This window comes from Leguminivora glycinivorella, chromosome 14 (genome assembly GCF_023078275.1).
Source record: "Leguminivora glycinivorella isolate SPB_JAAS2020 chromosome 14, LegGlyc_1.1, whole genome shotgun sequence".
NCBI classification, from domain to species: Eukaryota; Metazoa; Arthropoda; class Insecta; order Lepidoptera; family Tortricidae; genus Leguminivora; species Leguminivora glycinivorella.
In genome coordinates, this window is record NC_062984.1 from 17,982,369 (window position 1) to 17,999,595 (window position 17,227).

Sequence of the window (17,227 nt, forward strand, 5' to 3'; positions counted from 1 at the left end):
TCTTACCTTGGATTTGTCTAACTATATTCTCATGTACACAGGCAATTATTGCATATGTCTCGGCTTGGAAGACCGTGGCATAATTGCCCATGCTGATACTACCACTGTAGTCATTTGCATAAATGCCTGCGCCCGTACCAGATGCCATCTTGGACCCGTCTGTATACCAGATGATGGTGTTGTCATCAGGGGTGGGTGTCTCCAGACCCTCCTTCCATTCGGCTCTAGTATGGACTTTGGTTTTGAAGTTTTTGTGGAAGATGAATTTCGGTTGCATTTTGTCGCAGCCCATACTCATCAGCCTTCCCATAGAATTGTTGTATTCCATGCTTGTGTGTTTAGTCTTCGGCATGCTATCGCTCCAGAGGCCTGTTAAAGCCAACCGGTGTAGCGATTTCAGTGCCTCAGACTGTATCACTAGATGTAGCGGCGGGAGATCCAATAGTACCTCCAATGCTGCTGTTGGCGTCGTTCTGAACGCACCCGTTATAGCCATGCATGCTGTCCTTTGTACCTTCATGAGGACATCCTTGCATGTGCTCAGTAATGTCCTTGGCCACCAGGCCAGGCTTCCGTACAGGATTATAGGTCTCACCATCATGGTGTAGATCCACCTTAGTACCTTTGGGTTTAAACCCCATGTTTTGCCGTAAGCTGACCTACACATTCCAAACACTCTAAGTGCCTTGGCTGTGGTCAGTTCGACGTGTCTTTTCCAGTTCAGTTCTTTGTCTAGTGTTACCCCTAGATATTTCACTTCATTGGAAAGTTCAAGTACCCTTCCATAGAGCCTTAGTTGCTCCATGCCAGTAAGGGCCCTTTTCCTGGTAAACGGTACTACCACTGTTTTGCCTGGATTGATGGAGAGTTGTTGGTGGTTACACCACCTCTCCACTTGCCTCAGTGCTGTATTCATGATTTCTGACACCGTTCCCGGGAATTTCCCGTTTATGAGTATCACTAAATCATCTGCATAACCCACTGTATATACTGGGCCCTTATTTAGTTCTTCCAAAAGTGAGTTCACTACCAGGCTCCATAGAGTCGGAGAGAGAACCCCACCTTGTGGACAACCTTTTGTTGCTGTGGCTAGTAATTCTTCCCCCATGAGGGAGGACTTAATTAGCCGGCTGTTCAACATATTACCTATCCAGCGGCAGATGGTAGGTTCTATGCCATGTTTGAGTGCAGCATTATTGATTGCACCATATGTGGTGCGATCAAAGGCACCTTCGACATCCAGAAATGCAGCAAGACATAGTTCTTTGTTTTCTATGGCCTGCTCCGCTCTAGTTGTCACCAGGTGTAGTGCTGTCTCCGTGGACTTGCCCGGCTGGTATGCACATTGCAAGCGGTGTAGTGGATGTCTCTTGAGCGGACCATCCCTGATGTGTCTGTCCACCAGTTTCTCCAAAGTTTTAAGGAGAAATGATGATAGACTTATGGGCCTATATGATTTGGCTTCTGTGTAATCCTCTTTGCCTGGTTTGGGCAAGTATGTTACCTTTACTAACCTCCATGCACGTGGTACATGTCCGAAGGCAATACACGCTTTGTACAGTCTACTCAAGTGGGGTATAAGTACGTTAGCGCCTTCTCGTAGTAGTATGGGGTAGATTCCATCTGGCCCCGGGGCTTTATATGGCTGAAATGTCGATAATGCCCATTGTATTTTGTTGTGGTCTACTACCTTTTTCGACGTGTCCCAATTATGCCTGGTCGTGCGAGTGCACTGTTCCGTAACACTAATTGGTTCATCGTCTGGTACACTCTGATTTATTATCGAGCCTGGAAAATGTGTGGCACACATCACCTTGAGGGTCTCTAGCCCCGTTTCAGTCATTCCACCATCACTCCTTCTAATAGAGGTGAGTGGGACTGACTTCGTTGTGGCTAGTGCCTTCGTGAGTCTCATGCCTTCCGGAATGGAACCGATTTGATCGCAGTGGTTTTTCCACGCTTTCCTTTTCGCTTTCCTCACTGCCTTGCTATACTCTGTGAGTTTTCGCGCGTAGAGCTCAAAATCATTACTTCTTTTGGCATCGTTGAAGACAGCCCTAGTTTCTTTCCTGAGTTTTGCTATCTCCGGATTCCACCAGGGTACCTTCTTCGCCAGGATTTTCTTTTCCGGGCAGTTATTTGTCCAAGCCGTATGGACGGCTTGCCCTATTTTGTCAGCTTCAAGTTCTATGTCAATAATAGAGTTTAGCTTACCATTGGGGTTTCCCAGGTCCGCCTTAAGGTCATCCTTGAACGATAACCAGTTGGTATTCCTGGGATTCCGTTTTAGTATAACTTCTACTTTGATTTTAGTGGTATACCTAAAGCATATATATCTATGGTCCGATAAAGAAATCTCCCCAGAGACATGCCATGAACTAACTTTATTACTTGCGTTGTTGGACGCTAGCGTTATATCAATGACCTCACCTCGCCTAGCATTGACGAATGTCGGCTCATTGCCTTTATTTAAGAGTTGTAGTGAAGAGCTTACCAGGAATTCCAGTACCTTCTCTCCTCTTCTGTTGACATCCGAGCTTCCCCAGATGACGTGGTGTGCGTTCGCATCGCAGCCGATGATCAGGTCAGTGTTCGCCCGGCTGCCGTAGTCAGCAAGATCCCGCAGTTGTGTGGTGATGGGATCCGCCGCCTCGTAGGGAAGGTAGGCTGATGAGATGATTAGTGCCTTACCCCCCTTTATTCAGGATCTTGACCGTGGTCAGATCCCTGGAACAGAAAGCATTTAGAAGCATAGCATCAATGCCGGTTTTAACATAAATACATGTCCTCATATTACTCTCGGGGCAGATATACAGTATCGTCCCGCCAGTACCATTTAAGCCTCTTATCTCTCCCTTGTAAATATATGGTTCTTGAATAAGAGCAATGTCGAACTTGTCGCTTTTTAGCTGCCTAGCCAGAAGGGCAGTGGCGGCCTTATTGTGTTGTAAGTTTATTTGTACACACCTTAGCCCCTCCATTACGGCGGTTAGTGTTTGGCGGTGCTGAGATCAGCGGCCGCCTCCTGGACCGTGTTGTCGCAGGACATGGGCGAAGTGGTGCCCTCCAGGTAGAGTTCCTCCAGACCGCGCAGGTCCTCCGAGCCCGCCACCGATAGGATCGGTGACGACTCTCGGGTCCAGCGCAGCCCGGCGAAACTCTCCCCGACTAGCACCACTTCCCCCGCCTCTGACCGGTCCCGAGCCACCTCCGCAGGAGCGCCAGGCGGCGCGTCCCGCTCCGGGGCCTCCCCGTCGCCGCCCCCGCGGCGCCCGCAGCCTCATCGGCCACCGAGTCCCCCTCCCCCCGTCCGCGCCGGGCTCCACCCCAGCCTCTTCATGCTCACGCTCCTTCCCCGTCTCCAGGAGCTTGAAGTGGCTGGTGTCGAGCCCCGAGTGAAGAACGTAGCCGGCCTCCCTGATGACGTCAGCTGACACCTGGTCCATCAGAACGATGCGCCTGGTGTTCAGCTCCGACATCACGGTGTCGACCACCTTCCACTCGTCGGTGCGGAGTTTAGGGTTGCGCCTCTGCATCACCCGCAGAGCCAGCGACACGTCCTGGCTGCCATCGATCGCCGTACGCCAGGCCATCTTGACCGGCTTCGGCAGATCTTTAGCAGCCACGACTTTCAGGCGCCGCCCGCCGATCTCTCCTCTTCCGATCACCGAGCGGAGCCATCCCACTGCGTCGCTTCCTCCGCAGGTGATGTGAAGCGCACCCCCCGTGACAGCACCTAGTGTGATGTCGGGCATAGGATCGGCCGCCTCGTCCAAAGCTACGAGCAGGACGCTCACTATGGCCGACCTATGCTCCAACATCACCTTTTCCCCAGGAAAGGCCACTGGGACGATAGCCATCTTCTCGCTCGCCGCTACCTCAGCAAACGTCCCCCCCACCCTCGTTCGCTTGTGGTCGCCAGCGAGCAGAGAAGAGTCGCCACTGGCCCCCAGTGACCTCTTGTTAGGCTGCCTCCCCGCCCCACTAGTGGAGGGTCCGGCCCCCACTTGCGCGTCCCTATTCTCCCGCGCCTTCGCACGCCTCTTCTGCCTCCTGGTTGGGGCTACTCCTCCACCCGACTGCGCATCCGCACCCTGGGGTGCAGTAGCGTCGTCTATGGCGCCCGGAGCCGCCCCACCAGAATTTGGAAGCGGTGCGTCCCTCCCGCAGTTGGCCGTTGCTCCGCGGCCAATCCCCCCAGCACCAGCGCTAGTCGGCTCCCCGAGGGGTGCTTGCTTTGCCCCCCACTCTTCAACCCTAAGGGAAGAGACGGGTTGGTGCTGTTGGGATGGCCAGCTCCGCCGTGGCCCCTACGCTTCGCCCCCGTCCTTGCGGACGTCCACGTGTTGCCGCTGCCAACGCTCGTGGATCTGTCACAGACAGCCCCACTATTCGCTGGTGCAGCAACCTTTGCGCTATGCGCCTTCGCCTCATCCCGTACGGGTACGGCGTCCCCCCCCCCGTCGTTATAGGTACATTAGTATCCATACACACATTGAAAAATTTCAGCAAACTGGCTCCCCACCCACCACGGAGCCACACATTTGGAATGCATTGAAGCATTAGGGCTACCAAGTCTGCTATAGTAATCCAGGATGCGTTGTCTGTGAATCCGCACGGTGCCAAAACCCTGGTCAGCTCCTCAGCCGACGCAGTGAATCGTGCTCCGCCGATTACAGACCCCTACACCCCAGAGAACTAACCTTGTGGCCATCTGACTGGACACGGCAGCCGATTGATCCTAGCTGGCTAGACTAAGACCGCCCGTGTGAGATGAATATGGAGCCAAAGGAGCTTCGCCTAACAGGGATAACGACCGCAGACCCCTGCTTCGCCTAGACTCCCAGGATCTCCTTCTCCACCCGTACGGGTCCCCGCGCACGGCACAAACACGCGGGTGGCATTCTACCGCCTCCCATCCTTCTTTGTGGATGGGAAGCCCGCTGCGACATGCCACGTCATCGCCTACGGCTGATTATACGGGATATGGATCGTTGTTTGCCATCATCACCCCACCCCTACAGACTCGTCCTCATGAAGAAGTCAAGCCTATAGCGATGTCGCCATGCTGGCAAACATTGCGACCCATCTGAGGATATGGATAGGTTGGGATTACACTAAGGGTGTTTTACAATGGTTCACTCACTTGGCCCAGTTGGAGATGCAGTCATCCGGATGACAACACCTACTTCCGGTCCTTGTGTCCGCTCCCTTGCAAAACTCGCCCTACGATGGTTCAACTGGTTGTTTCCGTTCTTACCTGTTTCTACGGTAGAACCAGGCAGTTAACAGGCAGTAACCTCGGGAAGGAGCACAACCAGTTTTGCCTCGGGGATCTCTGCAACCTGTGCTACTCCCGAGACCATCCACCATGCCAGCTACCGGACAGGTAGCTGACATAGAGACAGACCCACCGCAAGAAGCGACCGGTCGCAAATTATCACTTGCACATGGACCCGCCTCCGCCCTAATTTACGTATGGTATGCATGTTCAGGCAATCAGAGTACAGCTTTGAGATCATTAAGCCAGGAATTTACATCGGGTGTCAGGGAATTTAGATCCTCAGCTGGACCAGAATAAGAGTATTTGTACTTAAAGCGGTATGCAGAACTTAACTGATTCCTAGGTTCATATACCAATGTTAGGTCATTGTTAATTTTCCGGTTGATATTTTGTAAATGTATTTCAGAAAACTGTGATTTTCTTATAAGTATGCTTTGTACAGCCACCATCAGATATATCGGAGCGGTCGAGGTGCTCACAAATATCTGAACATGCCTCTGTTGCCGCGGCGTTAGAGACGTGTTCAGATATTTTTGCACGCCCCGACCGCTCAGATATATCTGGTGACTGTACGATATTTTCAGCTTAACGAATCTGCTTTCGGACACACCGAAGCGTTGTCTGCCCTCATGAACGAGTTTTTCACCATGTACCCTGGAGCCAAGAGTGCCTATTCGGTGGCTTCAGCCTTAAGTGGAACCACAGGCCTACAGACCTTTTCTGGCCAAGCCCCGGTTGCAGCCCAGAGCAAGTGGATTCCTTACTTCCAAGGAGTTTTCTACTGTCACGAACATGTTAAAGTTCATTTTGCACTTCAAGGAACATTACAGTTTAACACAATAGATGTGTATAATAATGATACAGGATTGCAATTGCCACTAGTATTCCGGACAGCTAAAACGTTTGACATGAAACCAAATTATTTTGGGTGAGTATCTAGATTACCTAGTTTGATTAATAGAAAGTACTTACCTATATTTTTTTAATACGGACAAAAATACAAGTTATCTCTTCTTATGTTTTTCTACGGTAATTCTTCATTTCTAGAAGTCTAGCGAGAACAAAACATTAGTACTAAATCCTACAAAACATGATAATTATACAGTGTGGAAAAATCGAATGCCACATCAATGGCAACATTGGCAACTACCTTAAATATTGTAAATAGGACATTTTGTGTAAGGGAGACTTTCCTTTGTTTTTAAAAACAATAAATTCTGCATTTAAGGATTTATGAAAAATCGCTTGCCTCAATTGGGACTCGAACCGGTAAAATGTGACAAAAAATAACGTGCCAAATTTTCATGGCCTTCCGTTATTCTGATTGTATTTGTAATTTAAAGAAAAATGAACCTTATCAGTAACCCTTTCAATCTGCATCATAAAATACGGCACGTTATTTTTTGTCACATTTGACCGGTTCGAGTCCCGACTGAGGCAAGCGATTTTTCATAAATCCTTAAATGCAGAATTTATTGTTTTTAAAAACAAAGGAAAGTCTCCCTTACACAAAATGTGCTATTTACAATATTTAAGGTAGTTGCCATCTATGTGGCATTCGATTTTACCACCCTGTATGCACGGTGAAATAAAAAGGGCCGTTCAAACTTTGCATAGTGCCTTTTGAGGTCATAATTCATAATGAATAAGATTTATCATGGGACCAAAATAATGTGGCTGTTTCATACATTTCGACTGTCATGAATTCATGATGCCGCTTATTCCTATGGAACAACCAATTTTTTTCGCGAGTTTAGTAAATGGTCCCATAATAAAAGTTGTTCATTATGACATTTATGACCTCGAAAGTCACTATGCAAAGTTTAACGGTCCTTTTTATTTCACCCTGTATAAATTATACACCGTGTTTTTTTTTTGTTTTCCGTTAAATTCGACACGTAGCTAGGTTCATTATCACTAACCATCCTGTATATCACTTGTAGTTAAATTCGCAAAATAAAAATTTTCATCATTTTCATACATAATAAATGAATTTATTAGTGTGAGACACCCTTAAGAATAACATTCAAGTTAGTGTCAAGTGATTGACGGCACATGTCAAAAAAAATAACATTAGGAATTGGTAAAGGCTAATAACTCGATAACCGTAAGAGTTAAGACGCAAGTTTCTTAGAGAAAACAGTTAGAGAAAACTTAAAGTTAACGGAATTCAATAAAAACAGATTGTATACTCTATTTTAGTTACATGGTGATGGGCCACGGCACCTTGACCAAGCCGCTGGGCGCTCACGCCGAAGCTCATTGGCACCTGACAGTCCTCACTTCCAAGAAGGACGTCTTCCATGTCTGCAACAGTCCATACGCCGATTGCTGCCGTGAGATAGCTCTCCCACCATCTTCGAAGCTGCACATAGATTCCCTTTTTGTCCCAAACAGGAGGAACATCTTGGGAGGGATCAGGTTGTTTGTGATGCAGCATGGGGCTGTCAGTTTTAGGGCTGCTGCTAGTTCTCCTGAAGTAAGTAAAAATATTTGTAACTTTTTTGCTTGAAGCAATTATACAATAATTAATTAATCTACGGTTGTACTCACGTTATAATATCGCCATTGCTGCGACATGTTTCGGGCCAATTCGGAGGCCCCTCTTCAGGCATATAGGAGTACACAGCAAATAGGAGACTGACCGTCTACGGAGTTTAGCCGCCGCGTGAACCCCTATATGCCTGAAGAGGGGCCTCCGAATTGGCCCGAAAAATGTCGCAGCAATAGCGATATTATAACGTGAGTACAACCGTAGATTCATTAATTATTTGAATATGTCTCACGAAAGTTTAACATGTACCTTTTTACAATACGTTTGATCAAGACTGAATATTGCATTCATTCAGTGAAATCTTTTGCAAAAATAATATAAAAAATATGTCCGCTTAAGTCATAATGAAACGCGTTCTCAAGCTTAGTTTTAGAATAATGAAATACAAGTATAGTGTTAATATCATTAATATAGTGTTAAAACAATCAATTTGTTTGACTAGATCCAATTGTATAAAGAATCTCTCTAAACCCAAACTGGAATGCAAAATTAATGATTCATAAAGTAGGATTGCAACATTTTTTGCTACTGTAAGGGCCACTTGCACCAACGAAAAATTTTTATTTTATTATATTATCTTTGGAGGGTTAACCCGAGGGTCCTCCATTTTATATGGAATTTGACTGTTGACAGCTCACTAACCCTGAGTTAAGTGGTTGGTGCAAGTGGGCTTAAGTCCGATTGATATAAAAATGAGTTGAAGATTCTACAACCCAAATGGAATTTTCAGTTAAAGTTGGTAGCAACCCTTCGGCTACATCATGACGATGGTAGTACGGAAGTTTTGGACAAATGTGAAGGAACGGGCGAGGTGTTCTGGCCCTACATCAAGGTGGAGTCTGGTGTGCCCCCGATAGTGAAAACCAAGAGTATTTCGGCGTCTCGCTCCCAGGCATATATAAGTCATATAAGTGCGGTTAGTTCTCAGCAAATATGCATTATACAATTTATAGGCACAGTATAATAAAGAGTACTATCGTACAGTATGGCCACTCCCGCTCCCCGATGAAAGTGCCGCCCATCCCCTCTCGTTTACCTCACAGTTACCGCCTGTCAAAAACGCGAACAGTCGACCTGTCATATTTCACTCATACAAGAATAGTGCGTGTTCACCTACACGAGCTTAGACTGTGTGCTAGGAACGCGCCTCTTTCATATATTTGATTACCAGTGTCCGAGGTGTGCTATAGGTGCATCCAAACATGTAGAGACTCTGCGAATATTCGTGATACCATCTATTCTCTCGTTATCCAAGCGGAGTGAAAGAGACGCCATCACATAATTATATTCGCCAAATATATGTGTGGATCTAGCATAAGGCACTGATCCCACCAAGCAAGTAAGCTCGGTTACACGGGAGCGACTAAGACAAGTATCTTTTGTTCGTTTTTATAGCCGATAGCTCATAGCTCATCGCTTTGGTGGGACCAGTGCCTAAAAATTATATTTAATAACAAATCGTGTTTCTAGTTTAAAAGCACTAACAATTTTTATTTTTTTATTTTTTTCAGACTCAACTGGGGAAAAAATCGAGAATAGGCAGTGCTAGTGCAAATTTGAAACAAAGATCTGCTAATAAGCTAGGACTAGTAAGACTTTTGTATTAATTCATTAGTATTAATACAGTAAATTCATTGATTGATTTAACAATTTGTTATGGTTTTAGTTTTATTTTTATTCTACCTTAAACTAAGAAGTCACTCACTTTAATAGTTGCAAGAGAAATTAAGTACCTAAACCATGCGTGAGATTCACACCAACACTACAAAAATTGTTAAATCAGGGCATATCGTACTCGTATTAGGTACCTTTATTTATATAATACTCGTATAATATATTTTTCTTCTAGACTAAGGATGTCAAAACTTCAACCAGTCTGCAAGCCAGAACATATACAATTGAGTGAGTTTTTCTGGACCACTTCTTATTTAACACCATAGAAGTCAAAGTGCTTTTATTTCACACGTTCCATGATCCTTTACAAAAATAATATATTTATTATTTAGCGAAAACTAGCCTACCTACTTATACACACAAAATTGCTTAATAATATACGTCATCGTTTATATTGCCATGAACATTTACATATATATAGCACATATGTATATGTCTAGCGTTAAACGTTCAAAATGTTAAAGTTGGATTCCATACTTTAGATTGTCATGTCCCGATGGTTGGCCACTATCTTTGGACCAATGGAAACGAGTGGAAGAAGTCAGAAACATTCTAGAACCACCCAAAATTGAATCAGTTATGAAAAAACCACCAACTCCAAGCAAGGTAACCTCGTAAATACAATTGAAGGCATTTTATGCTAATATGTTTCACTATTCGTAGTTTTTCTAAATTCTTGAAGCATAATTTAAGAAAATTCCCATTCTAAACCCTTCAAAGTATTCCATGTCTGTAACTTCGCTAGTTTTGTTTTGCTGGGACTTTCCCAGCCATAAAAATCTAAAACGTTACAAGAATATCATGTAAAATCATTCTGGCTTATGCTGACAAGAGAAGCTATCGTTATTGGTGCCAATCTCAAACCTCAAAAGGTTGAAAAGATGTGGCCCGCCGAGTTTCTTGCCAATCCCATAGTGGATACCCTCCTCCAACTGAGCGGGGATTGAAATCTTCTCGAGGCTGAGGCGTAGGGTTAGAGACGGCGTAGCTTCATTTGACGTTCATAAGCGCATTACAATATGCCTGTATACCTACTTAGTTGAAAAATAAAGCATCGATATCTTTTTTGACGGGAACTTTTTCGTCCACATAGTTTTTACTGTATTTATAAATAACAATGAATATTTGCTTCCATGCCTTGTTGACAGTCTCCGTCAGCGAAGGATAAACCAGCAGCGGCATCTGGCCCGCCGTCGCGCTTACACCCCCAACCTGGCGACGCGTATGCAGGTTTGTAACTTTGTATAAATATGAAACTAATTAAATATAAAGAAAAATTCCGAACAAAATAATTATGGTTCAGGAAACATAAAGTGAACAGGCGTGGGCCGAGAAAGATATTACGAATGAATGTGGAAGGCAGTAACGGGAGAGGAAAGCCGAGGAAGACGTGGACCGTGTGAGACATGATATGAAACGAAATCAAGTTAATGATGAGATGACTCGTGATACAAAACGTTTCGAAGAGGAAAAGATCGTCACTACTTTTAAAAAAACTTGTATCTTCGTCTGTCAATGAAAAGAAAATTGTAGTAAGTATGTATGGAATGCATATAGACTTACTGCGTTTTAACTTTGAGGAACAGCGTGAGATACGAGATTTTTTTAAAGTAGTGACGATATGCTGCGCCAACCTTATTCTTATCAATAGCCGTTACAATATCTATTTTATTTCTTGTTAAGAGTTGGAGTGTAGTGTGGCCCAAGGAGGAGGTATCATGGCGGAACAAGACCACAGCCGCGCGCTGGAGTTCGAGGCGGCTCGCCGGCTCTGGGATGCTAAAGAACCGGGTAGGAACCAGCGTGGAGCTCAAATCAGGTGAGTGTTGAAAGTTGGAGTGTAGTAAGGCTCAGTGTATGAGGGGTGAACATCACAACCACGTGTGCTGGAGTTCAAAGCGGCTTGTTAACTCTGGGACCTGGCAGAAAGCAACGTAGTTAGTACTGAGAGTTTGAGTGTCTTCTTCTTCTTCAAGTGCCTCTCCAATTAGTGAAGGTTGGCAGTCAGATTTGCATATTTCTCCCTATTATTGGTGAGGTTAAGAAACTCATCTATCATCAACACATATGGAATTTTATTTAATAGTGTAAAACATGGGGAAATGTTGACTAGTTGAAATTATCCGCTAGTAGAAATTATACCTTATAATTATAAAATACAATAGTTTAGAGAAAACGAAAACATATTATTGTGTATTTGATACATTTATTTCAGAAAAGAATTCCGTGAAGAGTTTTTAGAAGTACCGGTAATACCAAGTGAAAAATCTGTCGAAGAAGTAAGATATTTTATTTTAAGTATGGAGATATAAATAGTTTATAAGATTTTAGGTAATAGTCACCATCCTTCTGCCCATAAGCATACTTTTATAGTATTTTTATGTCTTCTAGGTAGTTTATCAAAGTAAAATAAAATAAGGATTCGACCTTTCATCGTTACAATCGCATGTATCGACTTTGGCAACAGGCTAGACATCCTCTCTCTGATTGCAATTTTTAATTATGTAGATTGGTAGCTGCTGCATTATTTTACTAAACATAATTTTAATTTTAACAGGAAAATTTATTTTCTGAATTTATGGGTGAAGAGGCCGTTGAATCGAAAAAAGGTTAGTAAAATGAATTTTTAACTAAAATCGCCAAAACTATTTCCAGTGTCTGTCATGATTGCAGAGGACTCTATTCTGATCGCGGGCACTAGAAGCTTGTCAGTTTTTCTTGAATAAAGAGAGAAATGTAATTTATTTCTGGTTTTTGTAAAAATGTTTGTCTTTCAGAAGAAGATGTTCCAGTCCGCCCTACCCCTGCAACGGAGAGTGGAAGTAAGTTCAAGAATAATTAAAATATTTTTACCAGATTTATTGAATACCAATTACATATAACAAGGGTTTACTGGTGAAACCCGATAAATCGAGATAATTTGTCCTTGAAATAACAACATTGTGGAAATTACACATATTATGTAGTTCGAATTTCAAAAACCAGTTTGATCAACTTATCGGGTTTCACCAGTAAACCCTCGATAATTAGACTGTCAAGTTACACGATTTTGACAGTAGGTACTGGCTTCCCTCGAACGCAGTTAGCTTTTTTAACCCCCGACGTAAATGGGGGTGTTATAAGTTTGACGTGTATGTCTATCTGTGTGTGTGTGTCTGTCTGTAGCATCGTAGCTCCCGAACGGATGAACCGATTTAGATTTAGGGAGTGGTCTTAGCCGTGTTTGATATGAATCTGTTCACTATTTGGGGGATTTTCCATAATTTTAATTTTATGGCTATTATAATTTCAGTGCTGGAAATGTCAGTGGAAATCGAAGAGGAGGCCAAGTTTTTAAATCTACCTGAGGCACTGAAGGACAAATTTGTGGCTTTACCATTCATACCATTCTGCCTGAAAGCGATAATTGAAGATGAAAAGTAAGCTTGCTTCCAATTTTTTGCTCCCAAATTAATTTGTGGGCGCTTGGGCATCACGGTTCTAGAGTTTCGACTGCAAAGGTTTTTATTTACTAAGTTTCCATTGTATTATGTACTTAAATAAATTGCTTAATATTACGATATCAAAACAAAGTAGCTAAGGTTATCATTAAATCTCAAATTTATCTTTAGGCACTAGTTCGCCATTGCTTTTGTGAAAACGATTGCCTTCCCAAATCATTAGATTAGATGTCAAGCTGGCCCCGGGACTCCATGACCTGTGGGAAGAAGCAGGAAAATGCAAAAATAATGAAAGTTCAGGATCAAATATGTCTATGAGAGCATTGAGAGCCCTTTCAAGTTATACAAACGTGGTACTTTTGTAGGAACTAGGAACCTACTAAATTTCCTGAGGACAAATATCAAACATGGCCAGCCTAAAGTTCCTTTTATTATTTTAGAGTAATGATAACACCAGAAATGTCAGAAGCTGCGAAAGCCGAGAGGCTCCTACGTTTCGAAAATGCCCTGAATCGCATGAGAGAATTGCAGGATCACAACAAGATTCATATCCTTGGACAGCATAGGAACCGGTGTAATTTGCTGACAAAGCTGTTTGTTGGTGAGTAGTACTCATTGAATGATTGAACCTTTTCTTCCCCAGTCCTTAAGTCAATGCGGATGATTGTGACGTCATGTTATTCTGTTAAAGATCTGGTTCCTTCATAGGCTTCTCCTTCTCGCTAAGCGATTTTTGATAGTAGCTTACGTTTATGCTCGTAGTGCTTGGTATTTAGATAAGATAGATGCTTTGCGCTAATTTGAATACCCATTCACTTTAATGTACTAAAAGGCACTCGCTTTTGGGACCATACACTAATGTGTAACGCAACCTTCGAACCTATAAAAGGATAGGCGAAAATTGAAGTCAACATTATATATTCAGTCGTTCACGACCTATCTGATGGGGTCTCTTGACGAGTATATAAAGGTGCCAATAAAGCTATTATAACGAGATATTTGACAAACAGCCTGATTACTTACGTTATTCTTAGATGCGAGTTGGACACCGGAACTGCATCAGGTCCTGGAAGAAAGAGACGACGCTATTGCGCAAGAAGCACTAGTTTTAACTGAAAACGCACAAAAGAAGAAGACTGATCAAAAGAAGAAATAATTTAATCATTTGTCCGATTTTGTGGCTTAATGGATGAGTTACTCTTACTATTATACAAGTAATATCTAATACAATATTATGCAATTTTATAATTACTTATAGAGTTATTGAGTCTATTTCGTTAATTGCAGCATAAGTATAATGGGATGGGATGTCCGCTATGCATTTTATTTTTATTTTTAAGAATCTCATATTTCTATAAGTTAATATACGGATAATGGTCGATATTATAATTGGTATTTGTATTACAAAGTGGCGAAATTATTGTTTAACCACACACGTGCCGTGTGTGCACGTTGATACCCGAGCAAGCGAATGTTTCCAAAATATTTATACTTAATCGCATGACGAACCAAATGTAGTTGCTTTATGTCAAGTCATTAACGGTGGAAAAGATTCCAATCGGCTCATAGGGACATAATAATATGAGATTCAAATCTATGAGTATTTTAAGCAATTTAGTTTTCGTCCATGGACCCAAAAAAAACCTTATCACGTTTAAGTTTCAAAACAAGTTTTGAGTTTCTAAGAAGTGACAAAAGTTTGTAAGCAAAGAGCGTAATGTTAAGTTCTCAAGTTTTTAATAAAGTTGTTTGTGTTCGCCAAGTTTTGTTTTGTTTCTGAATAATTAATTTTAAAACTTGTTAATAATAGAGTGCGGTGTGCCTCCGAAGTTTTTAGGTCTGGATGTTACGATGTTACTTCTGTACTCTTGGAATTAACTTTTGCGGTGTCCCAAAGTTAGATTTATGTTTTGTGTAAAATTGATTATCAAAATGGTTCGCTTAGTCTTAGATGAGGCTGAAGTTTGTGTTTATTACTTTTCCTTTGCATTTGTTATTATATATAAAATAAAGCATCATTATGATTCTATCAACTGTACAGTAAAATAATAATACCATTGTGAAAGATGAAAATAGTCGTAATCACTGATACTGATTCTTTTTGCCATTGCCACACGCGACAACACTAAACTTCCATCTCCATCACTGATGGCTGGCAGTCCTCATCTGTGCGTTTTTCCAGAAACTTCCTGCCTCGTACAGCTAAACTATTGCCTGAAATGAACTATCGCCTGCGGTATTTTTGGACCGAGAAGACCTTCAAACTTTCAATAAAAGTGCGTTTATCCGTCTTTAAGGCCGGCAACACACCTCCAACATTTCTGGTGTTTCGGGTGTCCATGGGCGACAGTGATCGCTTACCATAAGGTGAACTGTCTGCTCATTTGTCTCCTATCACAGAAAAAAGAAATACTGGCGGCGGGCGATCGTGACGAGAACTCTGCAGCCGTGCAGCGTAATCGGTATGACGATGGACAGGATACGTAGCGGAATGGCACAAACGCTCACGAAACGAAACGCTCGTAGATATCTATCTCTATCGCTCTTGCGTATTAGCGTGACAGATCCAGACTACCTTTCGCGGCGTTTCGTTTTCGTTTTGCGTCGCAGAAATGCCTTTCGGCTACGGCACCTGGTGTCTCGGAGCCTCAAATTAGAGTCCAACGCAGTGAGTTTTTTTAATTTTTACTTTATTTTTAGTCGTGAGCACAATCTATCAAGGTTTGACAACAATTTTATGCTATAAGTAGTCAGATGGTACCTACTATAGGCAAAACTATGTATATGTATGGTGTATTATGTTTATTGTTATGTTATGTACATGTAGTAACTAAGTAGTAGCCATGAATATTTCGGTGTCAGTTGATTATTAGCAGTACATTTTTGTTCGTAATTTATATTTCGCAGGGTCCCCTTTCGTACCTCAAAAAGAATGGAACGGAACATGGTCGTTTGTCGTTTCATATTATAGTAACATACTCGTGCAAACATAAACAGTAAACACAATCAGACGGGTTTAATCAGAGGCATCAAAGCACGATCAGTGTTCAATGAGCCGCAGACTGTAGATTGTTTTTGATAGTCCGAATGTCATAGCACTTTGACAAATTAATATTGCTAGAGCCACTAGGTTAACCTACCTTTTTATATGGAATTTGACAGATGACAGCCCACTAACCCTGAGTTAAGTGGTTGGTGCAAGTGGGCCTAAGGTATACATATTGTTGCTCTGCAATACTGACTGGAGGTTTAACTAATAGAAATATCTTTTGTGTTACTTATGGATACTCGTCCACAATACCACCTTTGTCCAGATAATGGGAAAGGTTGTTCATGATTTCTCGATTGGGTTTAATAACCATAATGCTCCATTTTTCCATTTATGTGTTTTACTAACTTTTTATATGTAGGTTAATAACAATTTTATAGTTATTTGTGCTTGTATGCATGTTTCTTAGATTAAAATAGCATTCAAATATTTAAAAAAAACCGGCCAAGTGCGAGTCGGACTCGCCCACCGAGGGTCCCGTACAAACTTTCTTTCAAACTACCTAGTTAAAATAATCTCATGTTTTCATATAACTCTAATGACTTGACTAGAAGACAAAAGTATGGGTACTAATAAGCATTATTGTGTATAGCGCCATCTCTTCGTGAATTCGCTAACTAATTTGCGCGACCTGTATACTATGTTGGTTTTTCAGGGATAATTATTTATTTTAACTATAAAACTCCCGTGAGACTCATACATATTTAAAAATATTTTAAGCGGGTTACTCACGTATTAAGTCGATATAGCGTTCAACATGTTTCGGTTCAATTTCGAGAACCTTTCTCAAGAGTAGCGACCCCGCCTTTACATGTCGAGAGCGCGACGCATACTGTCTAATTATTTATAATGTTAACCGATTTAAACAGTTTTTACTTTATTGGAAAGAAGACGGTCTACGTAACATCTCGTATTAATTTGTAGTACGATATACATACATTCGCAAGGGTGGGTAAATTGAAAGTAAAAATATGAAAGGTATTTGTGAATTAAAAAAAAAGTTTCCAAGATACAAACACGATTATATTTTTCCTGTAATATTTAGCATAAAACCAATGTTTCCTAAAATTTTCATAATTTTTAGTTGGTAAACTTCGGAGATAAGGGGGGGGGGGGGGGGGACGGTATTTTTTTTACATTTTCCTTCAAAATTCTTTTTTTTTCCACAACAAAAAAATTATAAATAACAAAAAATAAAACCGCCTTCAAAAATAAGCGCGTTACAA

At 42.3% G+C, this 17,227-nt stretch overlaps 2 protein-coding genes across 2 annotated transcripts; both read left to right on the forward strand.

Annotated features, from left to right (window-relative positions):
- The first annotated feature begins 5,371 nt into the window (after positions 1–5,371).
- Positions 5,372–9,744, forward strand: LOC125233578. Its single transcript, XM_048139634.1, has 6 exons — positions 5,372–5,389; positions 5,869–6,212; positions 7,487–7,763; positions 8,569–8,754; positions 9,350–9,427; positions 9,688–9,744. Exons 1-6 carry the CDS (start codon positions 5,372–5,374, stop codon positions 9,742–9,744), a joined length of 960 nt encoding a protein of 319 aa, XP_047995591.1.
- A 289-nt stretch (positions 9,745–10,033) lies between these two features.
- On the forward strand, positions 10,034–14,648 carry LOC125233082. Its single transcript, XM_048138942.1, has 9 exons — positions 10,034–10,118; positions 10,661–10,742; positions 11,196–11,331; positions 11,728–11,791; positions 12,070–12,121; positions 12,290–12,334; positions 12,805–12,931; positions 13,393–13,553; positions 13,987–14,648. Exons 1-9 carry the CDS (start codon positions 10,092–10,094, stop codon positions 14,106–14,108), a joined length of 816 nt encoding a protein of 271 aa, XP_047994899.1. The 5' UTR covers positions 10,034–10,091; the 3' UTR covers positions 14,109–14,648.
- The last annotated feature ends 2,579 nt before the right edge of the window (positions 14,649–17,227 follow it).